Below are 19353 nucleotides of genomic sequence, written 5' to 3'. Positions count from 1 at the left end.
ACGAGGTTTCACCATGTTGGCCAGGTTGGTCTCGAACTCCTGACCTCGTCATCCATCCACCTTGGCCTCCCAAAGTGCTGGGATTACAGGCTTGAGCCACCATGCCTGGCCCTGCCCCTTTACATAAACAGTTTGCTGACCATTGCTCTAAGGCATCCTGTTCATTCTTGCCTTGTGGAAGTAGCAGAATGAATGTAGGTAATAGCAGGGGGAAGTGCTGAGGATGGAAACATCAGCCTCTAGAGCAGCACTGCCCCATTGAACTCTGCGGGAATGAAAACGTTCTTTATCTGCATCGACAAAGGCAGTAGCCACCAGCCACCTGGACTGCTGATCCCATTCTAGTCTGTGCTTTTTGGTGCTCTGTCGTCTTGCTGCTGACTATTCAGCCTGTCACCACAGCACAATCTTGTAGGCAGCCCAGGTTGGTCTCAGCGATCCTGGAGCTACTGACTACTTCCTTGGGTACTGTAAGATCAGATGGGGAATTACTCATATCCAGAGTCAAGATTTTTTACAGCTCCCACAGGTCAACCATTTGCCCAAGTCTGCTCTGAGAGTGACATGATGACAGACGAAGGCACTTGCTAGTTGCCCACTCCTTTCCCCTATTCATTTTATGCATCTTCCTTCTGTCCTTAGGTTATTTGCGCAAATAGTTTCTTGTTCTCGGACCCAGTGTGGGTCAGAGTCAGCATTTGTTAAATATGGTGATTTTCTTTTGGAACAACTAAATCTACTCATCAATCAGTAGGATTGATTTCAGGGGATTCAGGAGACAATAGATTTAGAAAATACACAAACTGCTATTTTGAGAGGCTTGAAAGGGAGAGAGAACTTATGTAAAAAAAAGTTCCTATGGTAACAACTTTTAATGCTGTTTTATTCAGTCTCCATGATCTATCAGATAGGTTATGTAGTAACACTAATTTTACAGATGAAGCTAAAATCTGGAAGCGATGTGGAATAATGGAACGAGTTTGGATTTTTGTATTGTGTCCTACATTTAAATCTGGCTTTCCGACATAGAGCTGTTTGATTATAGGCAAATTGTTCTACTTTAATTAGCTTTTGTTTACTTCTTTGTAGACAAGGGGTTTCAAATACCAACCTTGCAGGATTGTGATGGGGAGAGAATATGTAAAGACCTTTGTCAACTATCTGGCACTCGAAAAATGGTAGATGATAATGATGAAGATGTTGTAAAGAATGAATGACTTGGCCAGGTAATGGAGCTTCCAGTATGGAGAGCCAAGGCTTTAAACACACCTGCCTGACTCCACGGTCCATGCTGTCAATTCTCCAGTGTAAACGGTTTTTACTCAGTAAGTCTCCATCACAGGCCCTATTCTAGGCTCAGGAAGGCAAAGATTATTACCATCATAACTCTGTCCCCAAAGGGCTCCAATTTATTTAGCATTAAGCATATGTAGAGTTTCAGAAGGAACCAGCGGCGAGACTGGTGAATCAAAGCTTAGTGCCTCACCATACTCCCCCAGTGTATGCTCAATAGTTCGTTGAACTGTGGAGATAAGTTGGTGGGTAGGGTCTCAGAAGAATGAGAGGACAGGAGACACAGCTTAGGTGTTTAGTTTCATATTAGACCGGCTCCTCTGAGCCAGAAGTCGAGGATGAGTGAGCCCGCACCGGGAGCAAGATGACATTCTTTGTCAGCTGAATAACCCACGTAGTGACGGAGGTTCACGGAGTTGGAAAATCTGTAGGCGGAACGAGGCAGTGGGCTCCCATGTCAGGTTGAAAGGCAGGTGTTAGCTCGAAGCCAGTTACTGTTTACGCCGCAGCTCAGTAGCTTGGAAACTGGAGCAGGAGGCCTGGCTGGGCTTACCCAAAGCTGGGATTTGAGCCCAGGGTGCCTACTCCATTGCCTGGCCTACAGTCCTCAGTAACTTGTACGAGGACCACAGAAAGTTACCTGTTTTCACCCTTGTCTTCAACCAAGCACGGTAATGCCCCCATTTTCCAGATGAGGCAATTGAGGCCAGAAACATTAGGGGTCGTTGAAGCCCGAAGCGGATTTGTTCAGGGCAGGCCGGCCCAAACGCACCAAGAGTGCCCCTGGCTCTGGAGAGGCCACCTACTGGACAGCATCTGCCTGTATCGCCTATCCCCAGCAAATCAGGCGCCTGGAAGAGGATCCCCGGTGGGTCCGACGGAGAGCACTCCGGCAACCCCGCCGTTCCCAGCAGGCCGTGCGGCCGCCCTCAAGACGCCCGCGTGGGCAAGAGTCAGGGGTGCGGTGTTGCTAGGAATAAAAGATCAACATCCGGGCCTTGTAACCCACAACCTCCAGGGAATGCCAAGAAGGCCCCAGCGCCCTGGCGCCCCTGCAACGGCCCACGTCCGGGTCCAGGCCCGCCCCGCCAGCGCTGATTGGAGGGTAGCGAGAGCGCCGTCCAGCGATTGGTAGGTAGTGTCACAAAAGGGGCGGGGCGCGGCGGTCGCGGAGCGTTGTCGGTCAGTGCCTTACGTGGAGTCGCTCGTGGGGTCGCTGGGCCCTGTCTACCTGTGGGCGGACGAGCGAGCCAGCGGACAAGACTGCGGGTGAGGCTGAGCTAGCAAGCGGCCGGCAGGGGGGGCGCCCGTTCTGCGAGCCGCTGAGCCCAGCCGCGCTGCCGCCGCCGGCCGTAGTAGGGCCGGAATGGCGCAAGGCCGGAGTGGTGTTGCCGCTCGGCGCCTGGCTGCCGGGTAGCGTCCCGTCCCCGCCCCTGGCCTTGCGGCCTGACGCCGGCCGCTGCTGCCCGGGGACCGGAGCGGCGGGTCGCCTTTGCCCAGGACCCACGCTCTGGCGTTTGTTCCTTTGGGCGTGACGCCAGCTTCAACGGGTACCCGGCTTTCCCGACGGGTGCTGATCTCCGAGTCGCTGTTGTCACGCGGTCTGCTGTGCTCCAGATTCAGGCCCGTGGGTCTGGGGAGCCCGGATTGGTCTTGGAGGAGCAACGGCTGCGCAGGTGACTCGGTGGCCTCAAGTGTGTAGGTATCAGGATGGCGCCAGGAGATGCTGGCTGAAATATTTCCCAATTCCGCTTGCAGATAAACTCCGTACTTCAGCTTAGGCTACAGACAAATTAGGCGGTTGATGTGGTTCTGTACCTCGTATTTAGAACTTTAGGGATGTTTTCACATATCAGTAAAGGAAGATCTGTGTCACAGTTTTAATGGCAGCTTCATATTCTGGATATCTTTATGTTTGGGAAAATGTTTCAAAGGTGATGCTCTTCTGTAGCTAAGCTTTAGAGCAGAGGATGGAGCAAATTCTGAGTTACTGAAATTACGTATTCAGCGCTATTGCCTGTTTACCTTTAACTTCCGTTTCATCTTTGGAGTTGTGTTTTTGGAACTTTTTCAGAAGAGATGAGAGAAATGCTTTGGGAATTGATTTTTTCTTTCTTTCTTTTCTTTTTTTTTTTTAAGTTCTAGGGTACATGTGCACAGCGTGCAGATTTGTTACATAGGTATACATGTGCCATGTTGGTTTTCTGCACCGATTACCTCATCGTTTACATTGGGTATTTCTCCTAATGCTGTCCCTCCCACAGTCCACCTCCCCAGACAGGCCGGTGTATGATGTTCCCCTCCCTGTGTCCAAGTGTTCTCGTTGTTCAGTTCCCACCTCTGAGTGAGAACATGCAGTGTTTGGTTTTCTGTCCTTGTCATAGTTTGCTGAGAATGATTGTTTCCAGCTTCATTCATGTCCCTGCAAAGGACATGAATTCATCCTTTTTTTATGGCTGCATAGTATTCCATGGTGTATATGTGCCACATTTTCTTAATCCAGTCTATCACTGATGGACATTTGGGTTGGTTCCAAATCTTTGCTATTGTGAATAGTGCTGCAATAAACATACGTGTGCATGTGTCTTTATAGTGGCATGATTTATAATCCTTTGGGTATATACCCAGTAATGGGATGGCTGGGTCAAATGGTATTTCTAGTTCTGGATCCTTGAGGAATCGCCACATTGTCTTCCACAATGGTTGAACTAATCTACAGTCCCACCAACAGTGTAAAAGTGTTCCTATTTCTCCACATCCTCTCCAGCATCTGTTGTTTCCTGACTTTTTAATGATCGCCATTCTAACTGGTGTGAGATTGTATCTCATTATGGCTTTAATTTGCATTTCTCTGATTGCCAGTGATGATGAGCATTTTTTCATGTGTTTGTTGGCTGCATAAATGTCTTCTTTTGAGAAGTGTCTGTTCATGTCCTTTGCCCACTTTTTGATGTGGTTGTTTATTTTTTTCTTGAAAATTTAAGTTCTTTGTAGATTCTGGATATTAGCCCTTTGTCAGCTGAATAGATTGCAAAAATTTTCTCCCATTCTGTAGGTTGCCTGTTCACTCTGATGGTAGTTCCTTTTGCTGTGCAGAAGCTCTTTAGTTTAATTAGATCCCATTTGTCTCTTTTGACTTTTGTTGCCATTGCTTTTGGTGTTTTAGTCATGAAGTCCTTGCCCATGCACATGTCCTGAATGGTATTACCTAGGTTTTCTTCTAGGGTTTTTAGGGTTTCAGGTCTAACATTTAAGTCTTTAATCAATCTTGAATTAATTTTCGTATAAAGTGTAAGGAAGGGATCCAGTTTCAGCTTTCTGCATATGACTAGCCAGTTTTGCCAGCACCATGTATTAAATAGGGAATCCTTTCCCCGTTTCTTGTTTTTGTCAGGTTTGTCAAAGATGGTTGTAGGCTGAGTGCGGTGGCTCATGCCTGTAATCCCAGCACTTTGGGAGGCCAAGGCAGGCGGATCATCTGAAGTTGGGAGTTCGAGACCTGCCTAACCAACATGGAGAAACCCCATCTCTACTAAAAATACAAAAAAATTAGCCGGGCATGGTGGCACATGCCTGTAATCCCAGCTACTAGGGAGGCTGAGGCCGGAGAATCGCTTGAACCTGGGAGGCCGAGGTTGTGGTGAGCCAAGATCACAACATTGCACTTCAGCCTGGGCAACAAAAGCGAAACTCAATCTCAAAAAAAAAAAAAAAAAAAAATCAGTTGGTTGTGATTTTTGCACATTGATTTTGTATCCTGAGACTTTGCTAAAGTTGCTTATCAGCCTAAGGAGATTTTGGGCTGAGGCGATGGGGTTTTCTAAATATACAACCATGTCATCTGCAAACAGGGACAATTTGACTTCCTCTTTTCTTAATTGAATACCCTTTATTTCTTTCTCTTGCCTGATTGCCCTGGTCAGAACTTGCAACACTGTGTTGAATAGGAGTGGTGAGAGAGGGCATCCCTGTCTTGTGCCGGTTTTCAAAGGGAGTGCTTCCAGTTTTTGGCCATTCAATATGATTTTGGCTGTGGGTTTGTCATAAATAGCTCTTACTATTTTGAGATACGTTCCATCAATACCTAGTTTATTAAGAGTTTTTAGCATGAACGGCTGTTGGATTTTGTCGAAGGTCTTTTCTGCATCTATTAAGATAATCGTGGTTTTTGTCGTTGGTTCTGTTTGTGTGATGGATTATGTTTATTGATTTGCGTATGTTGAACCAGCTTTGCATCCCAGGGATGAAGCCGACTTGATCATAGTGGATAAACTTTTTGATGTGCTGCTGGATTTGGTTTGCCAGTATTTTATTGAGGATTTTCGCATCGATGTTCATCAGGGATATTGGTCTAAAATTGTCTTTTTTTGTTGTGTCTCTGCCAGGCTTTAGTATCAGGATGATGCTGGCCTCATAAAATGAGTTAGGGAGGATTCCCTCTTTTTCTGTTGATTGAAATAGTTTCAGAAGGAATGGTACCAGCTCCTCTTTGTACCTTTGGTAGAATTTGGCTGTGAATCCATCTGGTCCTGGACTTTTTTTGTTGGTAGGCTGTTAGTTATTGCCCTCAATTTCAGAGCCTGTTATTGGTCTCTTCAAAGATTCCACTTCTCCTGGTTTAGTCTTGGGAGGGTGTATGTGTCCAGGAATTTATCCATTTCTTCTAGATTTTCTAGTTTATTTGTGTGGAGATGTTTATAGTAGTCTCTGATGGTAGTTTGTATTTCTGTGGGATTGGTGGTGATACCCCCTTTATCTTTTTTTATTGAGTCTATTTGATTCTTCTCTCTTTTCTTATTAGTCTTGCTAGTGGTCTATCAATTTTGTTGATCTTTTCAAAAAACTGGCTCCTGGATTCATTGATTTTTTGAAGGGTTTTTTGTGTCTCTGTATCCTTCAGTTCTGCTCTGATCTTATTTATTTCTTGCCTCCTACCAGCTTTTGAATGTGTTTGCTCTTGCTTCTCTAGTTCTTTTAATTCTGATGTTACGGTGTCGATTTTAGATTTTTCCTGCTTTCTCTTGTGGGCATTTAGTGCTATAAATTTCCCTCTACACACTGCTTTAAATGTGTCCTACATATTATGGTATGTTGTGTCTTTGTTCTCATTGGTTTCAAAGAACATCTTTATTTCTGCCTTTGTTTCGTTATTTACACAGTAGTCATTCAGGAGCAGGTTGTTCAGTTTCCATGTGGTTGTGCAGTTTTGAGTTTCTTAATCCTGAGTTCTAATTTGATTGCACTGTGGTCTGAGAGACAGTTTATTATAATTTCTGTTCTTTTACATTTGCTAAGGAGTGCTTTACTTCCAACTATGTGGTCAGCTTTGGAATAAGTGCCATCTGGTGCTGAGAAGAATGTATATTCTGTTGATTTGGGGTGGAGAGTTCTGTAGATGTCTATTAGGTCTCCTTGGTGCAGAGTTCAAGTCCTGGATATCCTTGTTAATCTTCTGTCTTATTGATCTGTCTAATGCCAACAGTGGGGTGTTAAAGTCTCCCATTATTATTATGTGGGAGTCTAAGTCTCTTTGTACGTCTCTAAGGACTTGCTTTATGAATCTGGGTGCTCCTGTATTGGATGCATATATAGTTAGGATAGTTAGCTCTTCTTGTTGAATTGATCCCTTTACCATGATGCAATGGCCTTCTTTGTCTCTTATGATCTTTGTTGGTTTAAAGTCTGTTTTTATGAGAGACTAGGATTGCAACCCCTGCCTTTTTTGCTTTCTATTTGCTTGGTAGATCTTCTTCCATCCCTTTATTTTGAGCCTTTGTGTGTCTTTGCACGTGAGATAGGTCTCCCGAATACAGCACACTGATGGGTCTTGACTCTTTATCCAATTTGCCAGTCTGTGTCTTTTAGTTGGGGCATTTAGCCCATTTACATGTAAGGTTAATACTGTTATGTGTGAATTTGATCCTGTCATTATGATGTTAGCTGATTATTTTGCCTATTAATTATTGCAGTTTCTTCATAGCATCAATGGTCTTTACCATTTGGCATGTTTTTTCAGTGTCTGGTACCAGTTGTTCCTTTCCATCTGCTTCCTTCAGGAGCTCTTGTAAGGCAGGCCTGGTGGTGACAAAATCTCTCAGCATTTGCTTGTCTGTAAATGATTTTATTTCTCCTTCACTTATGAAGCTTAGTTTGGCTGGATATGAAATTCTGAGTTGAAAAATCTTTTCTTTAAGAATGTTGAATATTGGCCCCCACTCTCTTCTGGCTTGAAGTTTCTGCTGAGAGATCCACTGTTAGTCTGATGGGCTTCCCTTTGTGGGTAACCCAACCTTTCTCTCTGACTGCCCTTAACATTTTTTCCTTCATTTCAGCCTTGGTGAATCTGACAATTATGTGTCTGGGGGTTGCTGTTCTTGAGGAGTATCTTTGTGGTGTTCTCTTTATTTCCTGAATTTGAATTATGGCCTGCCTTGCTAGTTTGGGGAAGTTCTCCTGGATAATATACTGAAGAGTGTTTTCCAATTTATTTTCATTCTCCCCGTCACTTTTAGGTATACCAATCAAATGTAGATTTGGTCTTTTCACATAGTCCCATATTTGTTGGAGGCTTTGTTCATTTCTTTTTACTTTTTTTCCCTAAACTTCTCTTCTTGCTTTATTTGATTCATTTGATCTTCAATCACTGATACCCTTTCTTCCACTTGATCGAATTGGCTATTGAAGCTTGTGCATATGTCACATAGTTCTCGTGCCATGGTTTTCAGCTCCATCAGGTCATTTAAGGTCTTCTCTACACTGTTTATTCTAGTTAGCCATTCGTCTAATCTTTTTTCAAGGTTTTTAGCTTCCTTGTGATGGGTTCGAACATCCTCCTTTAGCTTGGAGAAGTTTGTTATTACCGGCCTTCTGAAGCCTACTTCTGTCATCTCATCAAAGTTAGTCTCCATCCACCTTTGTACCGTTGCTGGCGAGGAGCTGCGATCCTTTGGAGGAGAAGAGGTGCTCTGGTTTTTAGAATTTTCAGGTTTTCTGCTCTGGTTTCTCCTCATCTTTGTGGTTTTATCTACCTTTGGTTTTTGATGTTGGTGACCTACAAAAGGGGTTTTGGTGTGGATGTCCTTTTTGTTGATGTTGATGCTATTCCTTTCTGTTTGTTAGTTTTCCTTCTAACAGTCAGGTCCCTTACCTGCAGGTCTGTTGGAGTTTGTCGGACCTCCAGACCTTGTTTGCCTGGGTATTACCAGTGGAGGCTGCAGAACTGCAAATATTGCAGAACAGCAAATATTGCTGCCTGATCCTTCCTCTGGAAGCTTTGTCCCAGAGGGGCACCTGCCTGTATGAGGTGTCAGTCGGCCCCTACTGGGAGGTGTCTTCCAGTTAGTCTACATGGCGGTCAGGGACCCACTTGAGGCGGCAGTCTGTCCGTTCTCAGAGCTCAGGCACTGTGCTGGGAGAACCATTGCTTTCTTTGAACTGTCAGACAGGATGTTTAAGTCTACAGAAGTTTCTGCTGCCTTTTGTTCAGCTATGCCCTACCCCCAGAGGTGGAGTCTATAGAGGCAGCAAGCACTGTAGCCCTGCGGTGGGCTCTGCCCAGTTCAAGCTTCCCAGCTGCTTTGTTTACCTACTCAAGCCTCAGCAATGGCAGACACCCCCTCCCTGCTGGGCTGCTGCCTTGCAGGTCAATCGCAGACTGCTGTGCTAGCAGTGAGCAAGGCTCCATGGGCATGGGACCCACTGAGCCAGGTGCGGGATGTAATCTCCTGGTCTGCTGGTTGCTAAGACTTTGGAAAAACCACAGTATTTGAGCGGGAGTGTTGCGTTTTTCCAGGTACTGTCTGTCACGGCTTCTCTTGGCTAGGAAAGGGAAATCCCCTGACCCCTTGCTCTTCCCAGGTGAGGTGACGCCCCACCCTGTTTTGGCTCGCCCTCTGTGGGCTGCACCCACTGTCCAACCAGTCCTAATAAGATGAACCAGGTACCTCAGTTGGAAATGCAGAAATCACCCGTTTTCTGCATTGATGACGCTGGGAGCTGCAGACCGGAGCTGTTCTATTCGGTCATCTTGGAACAAACCAGGAATTGATTTAGAAATCTTTTTGGTGTCATTACTCTTAATAGCTAGATATATAATTGTAAAAATTCTGGAAGTACATTTTTCTCTACCTGCCCCCAATTTTTTTTTTTTTTTTTTTTTTTTTTGAGATAGTGTCTGTCTGTGTTGCCCAGGCTGGAGTGCAGTAGCATAATCATAGCTTGCTGCAGCTTGGATCTCCAGGGCTCCAGTGATCCTCCCACCATACCCTCCTGAATAGCTGGGACTACAGGTGTGTGCCATCATACCCAGCTAATTTTTTTTTTTTTTTAATTTTGTAGAAACAAGGGTGTCGCTATGTTGCCCAGGCTGGTCTCAACCTTCTTGCCTCAAGTGATTCTCCCACCTTGGCCTCATGAATTGCTGCGATTACAGGCATGAGCCACAGTGGCCAGCTTTTTTTCTGTTTTCTTTGTTTCCTGTTCCCCTTCTTTTTTGTTTTTGTTTTTTTTTTTTTTAGCTGTTTTTCCATCCTATCTTGAAGTCTTCATTGCCCCCTCATTTTCCAAGATCATGAGTCCCACAGTATACTCAGCTAAGCATGACCACACACCATTTCAAGAAGCCATTCATGGATCCAGCTTTTAGTACTGGCTAGGTCTTTGGCCTGCCGCAGCTTCCATTTGCTCCTTAGCTACCCTCTAGGCATCCAGTCTGGCTTAACCAGATTTCATGGCCTCATTTTGTCCTCTGCTACAGTGATTTCTACTCCTGAGGAGAAGCATAACTATTTAGAGGGAAGCATTTTTGCTTTTGGTTATCAACCTTGGTTCTTTTGGGATATTGGAAATTACCCCATTGACTGGACCCAGACTTACAGTGGAAGTTCCAGCACAATTAATGCTATTCGGGTTTGTTCTTTTTCTTCTGGCTTATAGTTACATTATCCATTCTCATTATAGATGAAGAACTTCCAAATTTGTTTGTTACCTTCTACCCTCCCCCAGCCTATTATTTTCAGGGTCTCACTATGGAAGAACACTGTGGTGAAGGAAACCCTCCAGATTCCTTGGGCAGGCATAGTCACTCATGTCTTTATTTCTGTCATGTTCATTTTGCAGTCCTGACACCTGACTTCTGTTGCTAGAGCTGCTACTATGTAGTTAGGAGTACTTTTGGCTTCGGGGATATGCACACTGGAAACTCTATAGTATACTCTTATTTGATATAGCATCAGTATGTTTTTAAGAATTCATGTTATCCAAAATTGTAAAAGCAGTTGCCTAAATGAGTGAAAGAAAGAGGATTCAGGTTAGAGAGCTCCATACAAAGTCATATATAAGCAATGCAGCTTAGTATTAAGATTGCAATACTCTCCAAATCTATAGACTTGATACAATCCCTGTCAAAATCCCAGCTGACATTTTTGCAAAATGGGCATACTTAAAATTCATATGGCAATTCAAGGAACCCAGAATAGCCAACAATCTAAAAAGAGAAGAACAAATTGGAGGCTTCACACTTCCTGATTTCAGAACTTACTACAAAGTTACAGTAATTAAGATACAGTGGTACTGGCATAGGTAGATAAACAGAATAAAGAGTCTGGAAATAAAGCTTCACATTGACAATAAATTGGTTTTTAACAAGGATCCAAGAGAATTCAACTGGGAACAAATGGTTATTCTGACAAGTAATACTGGAACAACTGGTTATCCACATGCAAAAGAATAAAGTTAGACCCTACCTCACACCATACACAAAACTAAATTGAAATTAGACAATAGACCTAAATATAAGAGCTAAAACTATACAATTCTTAGAAAAATACTTAAGTCAATCTTTATTACCTTGGGTTAGGCCAAGCTTTTTAAGTATGATAAAAGAAAAATAACCAAATTAGACTTTAACAAAATTAAAAGCTTTTGTGTTTTGAAAGATACTATCAAAAGACAACCCACAAAATGAGAGAAAATATTTGCCATTCATATATCTGTTAAGTGTTTTTATCTAGAACATGTAACATACATACATATCAATACAATATCATACAACTCAATAAAAAATCCAATTAAAAATAGACAAAATATATGAATAGGCATTTCTCCAAAGAGTGTATGCAAATGGCCAATAATCACATAAAAAAGATGTACAATATAATTAGTTTTTAAAGAAATGGAAATCACAGCCACAGCGAGATACTACTTCACACCCACTAGGATAGCTTTAATAGAAAAGAAAGAAGTATTGGCAAGGGTGTGGGGAAATTGGCACCCTCATTCATTGTTGGTGGGACTCTAAAATGATCCATACCATTTAGAAAACAGTTTGGTAGTTCCACAAAGTGCTAAACATAAGAGTTACCACATAACCCAGCAAAGCTACTTCAAAGAGGAAGGAAAACATATGTTTACACAAAAACTTGCAGTTGAATGTTCATCTTAGCATTATATGTAACAGCCCCAAATTGGAAACAACTCAAATGCTCATCAACTGATGGATAGATAAACAACATGAGATATATTGCCACAAGGGACTATTATTCAATAATAAAAAGGAGTGAAGTACTGATATATCTTAGAACATGATAAACTTTGAAAACATTATGCTAAGTGAAAGAAACCAGTCACAAAAAGTCATATGTGATTCTATTTATGTGAAATGTCCAGAATAGACCAATTTGGAGATAGAAAGTAGATTAGTGGTTGCATAGGGTTGAGTGGGGGACTGGGGGAATTTGGGAGTGATGGTTACAGGGTATGGGGTTCCTTTTAGAGGTGATGAACATTTTTTAAAGCAAATGTGGTGATGGTTGCACAACTCTGTGTATATAATAAAAACCATTGAATTTTAGACTTTAAATGAGTGACTTTTATGGCATGTGAATTACATTTCAATAAAGCTTCTTTTTTTTTTTTTTTGTAAGATGGAGTCTTGCTCCATTGCTCAGGTTGGAGTGCAGTGGTGCGATCTCAGCTGACTGCAACCTCTGCCTTCTGGACTCAAGCGATTCTCCTGCCTCAGCCTCCTGAGTAGCTGGGACTACAGGCATGCACCACCATACCCGGCTAATTTTTGTATTTTTTTGGTAGAGACAGGATTTTGCCATTTTGGCCAGGCTAGTCTCGAACTCCTGACCTCAGGTGATCCGCCCACCTCAGCTTCCACTTCCAAAGTGCTGGTATTACAGGTGTGAGCCACTGCGCCCGGCTCTCAATAAAGCTATTTTTAAAAAGGCTTACTCTCCTCACCAGAAAGATGTGTATCATTTGTCTTAGTTTAAGTTCAAGGCCCTCCTGTATAGAATTTTCACAATTAATAGCAATAGCAATTTGATCATTCTTGTGCTCCTAGTTCTATACTTGTCATTTAGTTTACTACTTCTATTTGTTGGGCTTACCACTCATACTCATTAGCCATTGTATGTATGTGAGCAGAGATTGTCTAATATTTATTACCAATTTTAATGTCATCTTAATGCTGTAATATCCTCTGGAATCCGTTGATGATTTAGTGAGTACTACTTTATTTTTTTGAGACGGAGTCTTGCTCTGTCACCCAGGCTGGGGTGCTGTGGCATGATTTCAGCTCACTGCAAGCTCTGCCTCCCAGGTTCATGGCATTCTCCTGCGTCTCCCGAGTAGCTGGGACTACAGGTGCGTGCCGCCACACCCGGCTAATGTTTTTTGTATTTTTAGTAGAGATGGGGTCTCACCGTGTTAGCCAGGATGGTCTCAATCTCCTGACCTCGTGATCCTCCCGTCTCGGCTTCCCAAAGTGCTGGGATTACAAGCGTGAGCCACAGCACCCGGCCTAGTGAGTACTACTTTTAAGCAACCTATTATGATGGTTGGCATTCCTGTTATCCAGTATGATTCAAATATACAACAGGAGTAGGCATGGTGGCTCATGCCTGTAATCCCAGCACTTTAGGAGGCCAAAGCAGGAGGATTGCTTGAGCCCAGGAGTTTGAGACCAGCCTGTGCAACATAGAGATACCCTGTCTCTACAACAAATATAAAAATTACCCAGGTATGATGGTGCATGCCTGTAGTCCCAGTTGCTTTGGAGGCTGGGTGGGAGGATCGCTTGAGCCCAGGAGGTTGAGGTTGCAGTGAGCTGTAATCATTGCCACTGCATTCCAGCTCAGGGCAACAGAGCAAGACCCTGCCTCAAAAAAAAAAAAAATATATATATATACACACACACACACACACACACACACACACACACATATATGTCAAATGGCTGGGCACGGTGGCTCACGCCTGTAATCCCAGCACTTTGGGAGGCCGAGGTAGGTGGATCACGAGGTCAAGAGATCGAGACCATTCTGGCCAACATGGTGAAACCTTGTTTCTACTAAAAATACAAAAATCTTCTGGGCATGGTGGTGGGTGCCTGTAATTCCAGCTACTTGGGAGGCTGAGGCAGGAGAATTGCTTGAACCCGGGAGGCGGAGGTTGCAGTGAGCCAAGATTGTGCCACCGCACTCCAACCTGGTGACAGAACAAGACTCTGTCAAAAAAAAAAAAAAAAAAATCAAATGTACAATGGTTGTAAGCTTATGCTTTGTATGGTATAGAAGACATAATTTATATGTTTTAGAAAAGGATATGAATAAATTTTTCAAAGCCTTGCAAAAATGTACTGATGTGTTTGTTGAGTTTGGTTTATACATCATTTAACAACGAAAGTATTTGTTGAGCATGTACTGTATATATAAGTAACTGTGCTGAGCTCTCGTATGATATATTTTTATAATATAAAAAATATACCTCTTCTTAATAATCTTATGGTCTAGATGGGAGAGTGATTTCAGAGACAAATGTGAAAAGTTCAGGATTAGACATAGTTAAAAGCACTAAAGTGAATTCTGGGGCTGTCTGGAAGATTGATATGGACCACAGGTACATGAAAAATCTTTATGGACAAATACGACTTTCAGATAGGCTTATTAAAAAAATTCTTGTTTTTTTTAGGTACAAAACTCAAAACATGAACAACAATATATATTACCAGTCTTCAAACCTGATTTGGCTAGAACTGGAATACAGTTGCCTACGACATATTTTAGAAGAACTAGAAAAATCAAAGTAATGGATAACAGAAAAGAGCCTCCATTCTTCAATGATGATAACATGGGACCATATTACTACAGACTTCATTTCTATGATACCATGGAGCTCTTCATTGAAACATTAACTGGAACATGTTTTGAGCTGAGAGTTTCACCTTTTGAAACTATTATTTCTGTGAAAGCAAAAATTCGAAGATTGGAAGGTACTCATCTTTCTTTGTTTTTAGGATATGAAAATTAAATTTGTTCAATAATATCTAGTAATTTTTAAAGTATTTTAATGGAGACAATTTCAAACATATATGATGTTAGAAAGAATAAGATACTGAACCCCCTTCTACTCCCTCTCTCCAACATTTATCAGCTTATGAACTATTTTGTTCCCGTTGCTGTGTTCACCAGATTCTTTGGAAGCAAATCCCTGGCATCATGCTGTGGTGTGAAATAGTATTTTAGAGTAACTTTCAGCAGGTTATGGTGACATGCAAATTCTGCCTTAACTATTTTATAGTTACTTTTAATGTTACTTTTTATTTTACTTTTAATGGGAAATAGTAATTATATTCCCTTCTAGGGATCTTATTTCCCTTTTTACACTGCTTTGCAACCACCCTTTTTTTTTTTTTTTTTTTTTTAATGTGGAGGTTTTCCGAAAAGAGTTTTTGGCTTACATTTACATACATTCAAAGTTCCCTTAGCATAGCAGGGGTGCTGAATAATGTGTAACGTCTCTTTTGTGGTTTGTATATTTGCAAAAAGTGCCTAAAAGTGCACTTTTTAAAAATTAAAAATTAAAATTAGCCTTTTTCTTTTCATTTTGCAGATTTCTGCAATAAGTAATGTTTACCATTTGTAGTTGTTAAAAATCCAGTTTTGAGTAGAAAATTAAATTGTTCCATATAACAGTAAATGGATCTTTGTTGATGAAACCAGCTGGAACTTGCTTGTAATATAAAGGTAGTGACTAGGGTTGCCCTCCAGCTGGTTTAAGTTCAGAATTATAGAAGGATGAGGAGGGTTAGAATTTTTCATTTTTGTGAGGTCAAGGATTCTGATACATGAGCTCCTGAATATTTGCTATTTATCTAGCCCCAGGAGACATCCTACTGAAGTAAGTGGCTGGCCGAGTCCAGTGACCACATCAGCACATTCAGTAATGGCTGTTGAAGCTTTTGTCTGCCCTAAATGATTTGGTGAGGTCTAGAGTCATAATAGTCTATTTTGACTTTGTTCTGCTTTGCAATTTATATCATAGTTTAGAGGATACCTTTTTTGGAGCATGAAGATGAAATCCTCTTGTGTTGTATATTATCTCTGTATTTTTAATCTCGTTCATGAATTTTAAATAATCTCTATGCAGCAGAAGCACTTTAGAGAGAGTTCTGTTTCAATCTTTTTGTGTCAGAAGAGTCAACTTGGGTTTAGAGGAGATTAATAACTCATCCAAGGGGAAATACTTAGTTTCCACGAGTCAGAACCAGAGCCAAGTTATAGATTCCTTGTCCTCTGTAGGAGGAGACATTGTAGGGACAAAAGCAGTGGCTTTGTGGTTATTAGACAATTGAATCTAAGTTTAAATGTTTATGAACAAATACAGATATTAGGAAATTAAATAAGGTAATATGTAAAATACCCTACTGTCTTAGTCTCCTGGAGCTGTCATAACAAAATACCACAGACTGGTGGCTTAAACAACAGAAATTTATTTCTGTCTGAAGGCTGAATATCAGGGTACCAGCATGGACAGGTTCTGGTGGGGACTTTCCTCTAGGCTTGCCCACTGCATTTTCACTGCATCTTCACATGGCAGAGAGAGAACATAGTCTTCCTTTTTTTTTTTTTCTCTGAGACGGAGTTTTGCTCTCGCTGCCCAGGCTGGAGTGCAATGGCACAATCTCTACTCACCACAACCTCTGCCTCCTGGGTTCAAATGATTCTCCTGCCTCAGCCTCCCGAATAGCTGGGATTACAGGCATGTGCCACCACGCCCGACTAATTTTGTACTTTTAGTAGAAATGGAGTTTCACCATGTTGACCAGGCTGGTCTCGAACTCCTGACCTCAGGTGATCCACCTGCCTTGGCCTCCCAAAGTGTTGGGATTACAGGCATGAGCCACCGCACCCAGCCGAAAAATACATTTTAAGCCCTTTCTGGGTGATCTATTTTATACCCTGGAAGACATTGGGGGTCACACGGTGTGAGTCAGACTCTCCAAGTTAGAGGGATATGGAATACGGAGGGCAGAGGTGAGGCTGCTTGGGTTTATCCTGCTGGGAAAATGATTATTCTGCCAGACTGCTTTTCCTTTAGGGGAAGTTTTTGGTAAGTTGAGTACTAGAGCCTGGTGGGGAGAGTGGGGAGGATGGAGGGGCTAGTGGAGAAAGGGCTGAAGGAGTGTGCTGCATTAGGAACAAGGAGGCTGCAGCAAGGGAGGAGCAGGGCCTGCTCAGGGACTTGCAAAGGGCCTCGAAAAAGGGGACTGGAGTGCCGAAGGCTTGCTGCCTGGCTTCAGATTACTGGCTGCCCAAATTACTTAACCTCTCTTTATCTTAGATGTCTCAGTCTAAAATGGAAGAATAATAGTATTTATCTCAAAGAGTTGTTCTCAGGATTAAATGAGTTAAAGGTGAAGTGCTTAGCAGAGCGATCCTCCTGCCTCAGCCTTCCAAAAAGCTGGGATTACAGACGTGAGCCACCATGCCCAGCCCTCTTCCTTTGTTTATGTAGATCTGAGTTTCTGACCTACATCCTGTTTTCTGTGAATAATGTCTTTTAACATTTCTTGCAATATGGGTCCACTGGCAACAAATTCCACCATGCTCAGCCCTCTTGCTTTCTTTGTGTAGATCTTAGTTTCTAACCTACATCATTTTTTTGGTGAATAATGTCTTTTAAGGTTTCTTGCAAAAAAACCCAGATTTTAACTTTTCTTGTTTGTCTGAAAAAGTATTTCTCCTTCATTTCTGAAGGATAATATTTCAGGGTATAGAATTCTAAGTTGGTGTTTTTTTTCTTTCAACACTAAATATTTCACTACACTCTTTTCTTATTTGCATGATTTCTGATGATAAGTCGCCTGTAGTAATTATCTTTGCTTCTCTTTAGGTAAGGTGTTTTTTCCCCTTTTCTGCCTGATTTAAGGATTTTGTCTTTGTCTTTGCTTTTCTACAGTTTGATATAATACGTTGAAGGTGTAGATTTTTTGGTAGTTATTGTGTTTGGTATTCTCTGAGCTTCTTGGATCTGCGGTTTGGTATGTTTCATTAATTTTGGAAAATCGGGCCATTATTTAAGTATTTCTTCTGTCTCATTTTTTCTTCTGATATTCTAGTAGCACCTTTTGAAATTGCTACAACTTTTGAAATTGTCCCACAGTTAATAGATGTTGTTTTTGTGTGTTCTTTTTTCTCTTAACAGTCCGTTTTGCCAAGTTTATTTTCTTTTCTTTGTTTCTTTTATGTATTTATTTTGAGATGGGATTTCACTATGTTGGCCAGGCTGGACTCAAACTCCTAGACTCAAAATAATCCTTGTGCCTCAGCCTTTCAAGTAGTTGGGACTACGGGTGCATACCACTGTGCCTCTCCTAGGAAGTTTCTGTTGCCATTTTTCAAACTTCCCGATTCTTTTCTCACCACATCCAGTCTGCAGATGACCAATCAAAGGCATTCTTTATTTCTGTTAGTGTTTTTATTTTTAACATCTACTTTTTATCCTTAAAGTTTCCATCTCTGCTTGTATTATCAATCTGTTATTTCATGTTGTATACTTTTCCATTAGATTTCTTAGCATATTAATCTTAGCTGTTTTAATTTCCCTGTCTGATAATTTCAAGATCTCTGCCATATCTGAGTCTATTTCTGATGCTAGTTTTCTCTTTTCAGACTGTGTGTTTTCATGTCTTTTAGCATGCTTTGTAATTTTTAGTTGAAAACCAGATATATCAGGTAATAGGAATTGAGGTAAATAGGACATTAGAGTGATGTTTTATCTTCAACTGGCTAGAAATTGGGCTGTGTTTAATGTTTGCTGTAGTTGCAAGTGCTAGAGGCTTCAAATTCCTCTCATTTTCTTGTTTTGTCTCCCCTGATGCCTTTGAGTTTCCCTGAAGACTCCTCCTTAGAGTTTGTGTCTTACAATTCTTTCAGTTGTAATCCACTGTTGTTTTACTGGAGCCTTGTTAGTGTGGTGGTGAGATATTGGGAAGAGGGGGAACATTCTGTAATCTTACGATTAAATCTTTCAGTGGGTCTGTGCCTCTGGGCTGGGACCTTCAAAGTGTGTCTTAGCTTCTCTTCTCCCTCAGCTTCTAGTAGTTCAAGTGAGGTAGGGAGGCTAGACGGGCCTGGTGTACTGGCCCTCAGTAATTTCCCAGTCTCATGCTGGTCCACACTCAGCCTCTATGAATTCATCAAAATTACCATGTAAGTGTTCCTTCCAATTCATGACTTTGGAGGCTTCTGCTTCACATAAACGGATCTTGACTCTGACTCTCTGGGTTTGCCTATCTCAACAGATTTTGTTATGGTGGTTTACCTTACTACCTAATTTCTCTGATGGCACCAGGAAAAGTTGTTGGTTTTCAGTTTGTTCAGCTTTTTTTCTTGTAAGGAGTGGTGAATTAAAAGTTCTCCACATATCAGAGCTGAAACTAGGAGTCTCAACTTCTTAAAAACTTAACCATTTATTTTAAAATTCCAATAACTGTGTTAGCTATATCCTATAAGTTTTTGGTAAGTTGAATGTCAGTGTTATTAAATTCCAAGTACTTGTTTTGCTAAAAATATTTTTTTGTTTAAAAAATTGTAATAGTTACTTAAGGGCTTTGTAATCACAGCAATATATATGATTAGATAGCTTCGATCATTTTTTGTAGTTTATACACATTGTTAATTTGCTAACTAATAATACTGAGCATGTTTTCATTTGTCTCCAGATTCTAACAAACCATTTTTTAGGAAGATATAATTTACATATCATACA

At 41.6% G+C, this 19353-nt stretch overlaps 1 protein-coding gene across 4 annotated transcripts in view; it reads left to right on the top strand.

Annotated features, from left to right (window-relative positions):
- Positions 1 to 2426: 2426 nt before the first annotated feature.
- ZFAND4 (zinc finger AN1-type containing 4) overlaps positions 2427 to 19353 on the top strand; it is a 56533-nt gene continuing 39606 nt past the window's right edge. Inside the window, exons 1-3 of one of the 4 annotated variants that reach the window (XM_025397887.1) lie at positions 2427 to 2562; positions 14272 to 14572; positions 15459 to 15562. Coding sequence is in view for 2 of the 4 variants with exons in the window: in XM_025397884.1 (XP_025253669.1) it covers positions 14389 to 14572 (184 nt within the window). In the remaining 2 variants the exon portion in view is untranslated. Of the gene's footprint in view, positions 2992 to 14271; positions 14573 to 15458; positions 15563 to 19353 lie in introns of all 4 variants that reach the window. The other 3 variants (XM_025397886.1, XM_025397884.1, XM_025397885.1) reach the window with 3 other exon arrangements.

Source organism: Theropithecus gelada, chromosome 9 (assembly GCF_003255815.1).
Source record: "Theropithecus gelada isolate Dixy chromosome 9, Tgel_1.0, whole genome shotgun sequence".
Classification (NCBI taxonomy): Eukaryota; Metazoa; Chordata; class Mammalia; order Primates; family Cercopithecidae; genus Theropithecus; species Theropithecus gelada.
Note: the sequence above shows the minus strand (reverse complement) of the source record. Positions and strands in the feature narration are given on the sequence as shown.